Raw genomic sequence first — 7302 nt, 5'->3', positions numbered from 1 at the left:
GACTGTGAACCGCTCTCCGCTGGTGTACTATGTTGGGATTCAGGCTCCGGCTGAGCCTCTTGTGTAGGGTTATCGGCTGCTGCCAGTTCAGGTTCGGTGGGGCCCTCTGGTGTTGAGGTTGCAAGTACTGGATTCAGTGCTGACACGGGGTCTGGTGTTGGTTGTTCGGCTGGTTCCGGTTCTGGGACTGGTTCCGTCTGGGTCTCTGGGACTGGATCCACTACTGCTGTTGCAGACATTGCCCTGGGGTCCAGGTCCATCACCTCTGACTGGGTCCTGATAGAAGTTTCCGGAACAGAGCTAGGCCTCACGGCTTGTTTAGCCTGGCTGCGGGTGACCATTCCCACCCTCTTGGCCTGCTTCACATGATTGGCCAAGTCTTCCCCCAACAGCATGGGGATGGGATAATCATCATAGACTGCAAAAGTCCACATTCCTGACCAGCCCTTGTACTGGACAGGCAACTTGGCTGTAGGCAAATTGAAAGAGTTGGACTTGAAGGGTTGAATCGTCACTTGGATCTCTGGGTTGATTAAATTGGGGTCCACTAAGGAAGCATGGATAGCTGACACTTGTGCTCCGGTGTCCCTCCACGCGGTGACCTTCTTCCCACCCACACTCACAGTTTCCCTCCGCTCCAAGGGTATCTGGGAGGTATCTGGGCCTGTGGACCTCTGGTGTGATTCCGGTGCAATGAACTGTAATCTGTTGGGGTTCTTGGGGCAGTTGGCCTTTACATGCCACAGCTCGTTACACTTAAAACATCGTCCAGCTGACGGGTCACTGGGGCGAGGAGGGTTGCTGGAGAACGGGGTGGTGGGACGATAAGGGGTCTGGAGGGTTCTTTGGGAGGTAGGTGGGGCTTTGGGCGGCCCCCGGTAATAGGGTGTGGTCTGGGGTGGTCCCTTCTGGTCTCCGCTCCAACTGCGACCAGTTTTCTTCTTCTCTGCCACCTCCACCCATCTGGCTCCAATCTCTCCTGCCTCAATTACAGTTTTGGGTTTCCCATCTAGGATGTATCTTTCTATTTCCTCAGGAACACCCTCTAAGAATTGTTCCATTTGCATTAGGAAGGGCAAATTTACTGGAGATTCAACACTTGCTCCTGATATCCAGGCATCCCAATGTTTTACAATGTGGTAGGCATGTCGGGTAAATGACATGTCTGGTTTCCACCTTAGGGCTCTGAACCTCCGACGAGACTGCTCGGGTGTTATCCCCATTCTGACTCTCGCCTTGGATTTAAACAGTTCATACTTGTTCATGTGTTCTTTAGGCATTTCAGCTGCCACCTCAGCTAAGGGTCCACTGAGCTGCGGCCTCAGCTCTACCATGTATTGGTCAGTAGAGATGTTGTACCCAAGGCAGGCCCTTTCGAAGTTTTCTAAGAAGGCCTCAGTATCATCACCTGCCTTGTAGGTGGGGAACTTTCTGGGATGGGAAGTGGTACCTGGAGAAGGATTGCTAGGGTTTGTTGGTATATTCTGCTGGGCCTTTATCCTCTCCACCTCCTCCACATGCTTCCTCTCTTTTTCCTTCTCCTCCTCCACATGCTTCCTTGCCTCCATTTCCCTCTTGTGGGCAGCCTCTTGGTGTTGTTCTGCCTCCCTTTCTTGTTCCTTCTTCAGCTGCATGAGTTCTATCTGTCTTTCATGTTCCCTTTGTTTTTCCTCAGCCTGAAATTTGGCTAATTCCAGCTGTAGTCGAGCTGAGGATTTGGCCATTCTAACCTCTCTGTTTTTAACTAACTTTACACCCGAGGTTTAGAAATAAACAAACAAAACTTGGCTGTAAAATTTTGCTGTGCTGGAATAGAATACCTATTCTCTGATAGTGATTGTCAGCCTACAGAAAAAGACAATTCCCTTGTCTCTGCTCTGGGCCCAAATTAAAGCAAAAACCCTCCAACTACTTGGAAACCTGCTTACCCAGCCCAAAGAAGAAAAAAATTTCTTTTCAAACCTGTGCTCCTTGTAAAACAAACAAAAAAATCAAAATCCTAAAAAAACCCTGCCACTTTTGTCTCCAGGCAAATGGGTAGAGCACACACCCCCTATTTACTTTTAGGAAGAAAAGAAAAAAAAAAAAAAACCTCTGGGTTGGAAGACTGTGAATTTCCCTGCAGGAGTTAAGTACCCTGCCTCCAGGCAAGAAAACCTGCAATTCACAAGATAATCCCCTTTTGTCTCTGCTTGGCCACAAAGCAGAGAGAAACCAAGCTGCTTTCAGTTTCAAAGCTGCCTTCTGGACTTCCTAAAAATTCCTTTTTAAAATCTGTATTTCTAGTTCAAAAAATCTCAACTGGATCTCAAAATGATTTCAGGTTAATCCCACCACTGTGCCACCATGTCAAGGTTCCTCCCCCACTCTGAACTCTAGGGTACAGATGTGGGGACCTGCATGAAAAACCTCCTAAGCTTATCTTTACCAGCTTAGGTCAAAACTTCCCCAAGGTACAAAATATTACCCCCGTTATCCTTGGAATGTCCGCTACCACCACCAAACTAATACTGGTTACTGGGGAAGAGCTGTTTGGACGCGTCCTTCCCCCCAAAATACTTCCCAAAACCTTGCACCCCACTTCCTGGACAAGGTTTGGTAAAAAGCCTCACCAATTTGCCTAGGTGACTACAGACCCAGACCCTTGGATCTGAGAACAATGAAAAAGCATTCAGTGTTTTACAAGAAGACTTTTAATAAAAAATAGAAGTAAATAGAAATAAAGAAATCCCCCCTGTAAAATCAGGATGGTAGATATCTTACAGGGTAATTAGATTCAAAAACATAGAGAACCCCTCTAGGCAAAACCTTAAGTTACAAAAAAGATACACAGACAGAAATAGTTATTCTATTCAGCACAATTCTTTTCTCAGCCATTTAAAGAAATCATAATCTAACACATACCTAGCTAGATTACTTACTAAGGGTTCTAAGACTCCATTCCTGTTCTGTCCCCGGCCAAGACGACTACAGACAGACCCTTTGTTCCTCTCCCTCCTCCCAGCTTTTGAAAGTATCTTGTCTCCTCATTGGTCATTTTGGTCAGGTGCCAGCGAGGTTACCTTTAGCTTCTTAACCCTTTACAGGTGAGAGGAGCTTTCCCCTGGCCAGGAGGGATTTCAAAGGGGTTTACCCTTCCCTTTATATTTATGACAGCTTCTTACAAGTCTTTGAGGGGAAGGTAGTCACAACTTATCAAAGAGTCCAGCATCTGAGAAGTCATTTTCCTTCACTAGATCCCACAACTCAGATCTTAACACCTTTCTGTAGTCAGAGTCCTCTGTTGTCTCTGACAGAAGTTCAATAAAATTGTCTCTCTACCCACAATATTGAGAGTGTTCAACATTGTTGGAGCAGAGTGTTTTATACCTATAGCGACAGGTTTCAGAGTAACAGCCATGTTAGTCTGTATTCGCAAAAAGAAAAGGAGTACTTGTGACACCTTAGAGACTAACCAATTTATTTGAGCATGAAAGCTCATGCTCAAATAAATTGGTTAGTCTCTAAGGTGCCACAAGTACTCCTTTTCTTTATACCTATAGCTTATCTCTACTGAAAATCCTGAACTCTCCTTCCTGCCTTATTATATGCTAGGCCCTTTGCAAAAGATAATAGTACATTTTTTTCAGAGTAACAGCCGTGTTAGTCTGTATTCGCAAAAAGAAAAGGAGTACTTGTTGCACCTTAAAGACTAACCAATTTATTTGAGCATGAGGTTTCGTGAGCTACAGCTCACTTCATCGGATGCATACCGTGGAAACTGCAGCAGACTTTATATATACACGGAGAATATGAAACAATACCTCCTCCCACCCCACTGTCCTGCTGGTAATAGCTTATCTAAAGTGATCATCAGGTTGGGCCATTTCCAGCACAAATCCAGGTTTTCTCACCCTCCACCCACCCCACACAAATTCACTCTCCTGCTGGTGATAGCCCATCCAAAGTGACAACTCTTTACACAATGTGCATGATAATCAAGTTGGGCCATTTCCTACACAAATCCAGGTTCTCTCACCCCCTCACCCCCCTCCCAAAAACCACACACACAAACTCACTATCCTGCTGGTAATAGCTCATCCAAAGTGACCATTCTCCCTACAATGTGCATGATAATTAAGGTGGGCCATTTCCAGCACAAATCCAGTCTCTATTTAAGCCTAAATTAATAGTATCCAATTTGCAAATGAATTCCAATTCAGCAGTTTCTCGCTGGAGTCTGGATTTGAAGTTTTTTTGTTTTAAGATAGCGACCTTCATGTCTGTGATTGCGTGACCAGAGAGATTGAAGTGTTCTCCGACTGGTTTATGAATGTTATAATTCTTGACATCTGATTTGTGTCCATTTATTCTTTTACGTAGAGACTGTCCAGTTTGACCAATGTACATGGCAGAGGGGCATTGCTGGCACATGATGGCATATATCACATTGGTGGATGTGCAGGTGAACGAGCCTCTGATAGTGTGGCTGATGTTATTAGGCCCTGTGATGGTGTCCCCTGAATAGATATGTGGGCACAATTGGCAACGGGCTTTGTTGCAAGGATAAGTTCCTGGGTTAGTGGTTCTGTTGTGTGGTATGTGGTTGTTGGTGAGTATTTGCTTCAGGTTGCGGGGCTGTCTGTAGGCAAGGACTGGCCTGTCTCCCAAGATTTGTGAGAGTGTTGGGTCATCCTTTAGGATAGGTTGTAGATCCTTAATAATGCGTTGGAGGGGTTTTAGTTGGGGGCTGAAGGTGACGGCAAGTGGCGTTCTGTTATTTTCTTTGTTAGGCCTGTCCTGTAGTAGGTAACTTCTGGGAACTCTTCTGACTCTATCAATCTGTTTCTTTACTTCTGCAGGTGGGTATTGTAGTTGTAAGAAAGCTTGACAGAGATCTTGTAGGTGTTTGTCTCTGTCTGAGGGGTTGGAGCAAATGCGGTTGTATCGCAGAGCTTGGCTGTAGACGATGGAACGTGTGGTGTGGTCAGGGTGAAAGCTGGAGGCATGCAGGTAGGAATAGCGGTCAGTAGGTTTCCGGTATAGGGTGGTGTTTATGTGGCCATTGTTTATTAGCACTGTAGTGTCCAGGAAGTGGATCTCTTGTGTGGACTGGACCAGGCTGAGGTTGGTGGTGGGATGGAAATTGTTGAAATCATGGTGGAATTCCTCAAGGGCTTCTTTTCCATGGGTCCAGATGATGAAGATGTCATCAATATAGCGCAAGTAGAGCAGGGGCTTTAGGGGACGAGAGCTGAGGAAGCGTTGTTCTAAATCAGCCATAAAAATGTTGGCATACTGTGGGGCCATGCGGGTACCCATAGCAGTGCTGCTGATCTGAAGGTATACATTGTCCCCAAATGTGAAATAGTTATGGGTAAGGACAAAGTCACAAAGTTCAGCCACCAGGTTAGCCGTGACATTATCGGGGATAGTGTTCCTGACGGCTTGTAGTCCATCTTTGTGTGGAATGTTGGTGTAGAGGGCTTCTATATCCATAGTGGCCAGGATGGTGTTATCAGGAAGATCCGCTTCCACTCTTTTCAGCCAATTAATTTCTTTCATAATTACTGCACATTTCCTTTTTATATAAATGTATATAGTCTGACACCAAAAGGCTGAGGAACTATTACTACTCCATCTGGTATATCCACTTTTGCTGTAAATCTAAAAAAAGATTGGTTCCTTTCAATCCTTTTTCTCCTTCTTAGCCAAGTATTTTCTTACTTTAAAAGACTTCTCATGTTGTTAAACACCTCATTGCATCTCTGTTCATAATTACCAAAATCAAAGCTTTTATGCAGCCTAACAATGTAAACTTCTCTGTAGTACCTGTAGCCCCAATGTGGCAAACTGGATGATGATGGCAAGAGGAACAAAGATTGTTGCACTATTCCTTTGTTGAATTGCTCCATTTCATACAGCTCTTTCAACAAATGCGGGGGAGGTTAGTGAAATCTGAAAGACGGAAAGCAAAAAGGTATCTAAATGCATGCTGGTGATCTATCTACAGCAGGAAGTATAAATTATACTGTGATTGACTCAAGACAGTGCAGGCAAGACTCCTACCTACCCAAAGCATCCTGCATTAAAAGAACATTTCCTTCCAAGTACTACTCTATTTCATCCAGGTCCTTCCTTCTTCCTTCACCTTCTGTTTTCATGCTCCTTTTTCTGTCCAAAATTTTATGCCCTTACTTTAGTACTGTTTAAGTTAATATATCCCTTCATCCACTCAGTCACCGCCTGACCATATACCATACCCTGTCTTATTTAGGGCCAGTTTGTGCTTAGACTCATGCAGGGATGCTAGGGAAAGAGGGGTGAGAGAGAGAGTGCAGGAACCAGCCACAACTCATATCTTGAGCTTCTGATAAAAACTGTTTTCTACCTTCATCCTCTGTAACTGCCCTTATTTACCAGCTGCTTCTTATGTTAACGATGTTCCCTACTCTTTGTGCCATTAGCTCTCTGTTCTTGCCTCCCCTTTCACATTGATACAGTGAGTAGTTTGACAGGACTTACTATAAAGTCCTACCAGAACATGTCTTAGTGTTATCTCCTTTTAATATATACTTACAATGACTATGCAGGAAATATTGTAGAAATAAATTGCTTTCAACATTTTGCTGTGGACACAGATACAATCATAAGGTAACGGGTACACAGAAATCTTTTTGCATGCTATTATCTAAAATACCTTGAAGAAGGGGTTAAAATTAGTCATAGGTGACAGCCATCATATTATCAGCGATCAAAATGAAAGCATGACAGTCATATCCTGCTCACTTTACTCACAACAGTAGTCCCACTGAAACCTATGGGACTAATAATGTGAACAAGGAAAGCAGGATTTGACTTAAATATGCTTCATTACAGAATAGAGAACTGTTATCCATAAAAATATAAATGCTTTGTGCTTCATTGCGGTAATACTGATTTTATTCCTGATATGTATCAGCATGAGCTCAGATATGTTATTTAGAAAAATAATTTTTTTAACAAACTGCCATTCAGCTCTCCTGGCTATAATGAGTTTATATTTGTCAAATGGTTTTATGTTTAAATGAAAAGTTCATGATAAACAACCTTTCTGAACTGCAGGATACACCATCCACGGGCTGGCATGACATTCATCTTTAGCAAATAGTTTGGGAGGTAATCTATGTGGATATGAAAATGAGCACATTATTTCACTATTAACAAGTACTGCCAAGTTGAAGAAGAGGAAATGTGAGAACACCTAAGATTGTGTTTTTCCTTACTAGTTATGATACAAGGAAACTTTAAAAAAAATGTTTTAACATTAAAACTATCAATCAT

The 7302-nt window shown here is 43.5% G+C and overlaps 1 protein-coding gene across 2 annotated transcripts; it reads right to left on the bottom strand.

Moving 5' to 3' along the window:
* Positions 1–4046: 4046 nt before the first annotated feature.
* Positions 4047–7302, bottom strand: LOC140915229 (uncharacterized). 2 transcript variants are annotated; one of them, XM_073354805.1, is made up of 3 exons: positions 6053–6590; positions 5812–5937; positions 4047–5646 (listed from the first exon to the last, which is right to left on the bottom strand). In XM_073354805.1, exon 3 carries the CDS (start codon positions 5542–5544, stop codon positions 4117–4119), a length of 1428 nt encoding a protein of 475 aa, XP_073210906.1. In that variant the 5' UTR covers positions 5545–5646; positions 5812–5937; positions 6053–6590; the 3' UTR covers positions 4047–4116. The 2 variants fall into 2 exon arrangements, with proteins under 2 accessions (XP_073210906.1, XP_073210905.1); XM_073354804.1 differs by lacking the exon at positions 6053–6590 and adding an exon at positions 7069–7302 and having other exon boundaries at positions 4047–5937.

This window comes from Lepidochelys kempii, chromosome 7, assembly GCF_965140265.1.
Source record: "Lepidochelys kempii isolate rLepKem1 chromosome 7, rLepKem1.hap2, whole genome shotgun sequence".
NCBI classification, from domain to species: Eukaryota; Metazoa; Chordata; order Testudines; family Cheloniidae; genus Lepidochelys; species Lepidochelys kempii.
Note: the sequence above shows the minus strand (reverse complement) of the source record. Positions and strands in the feature narration are given on the sequence as shown.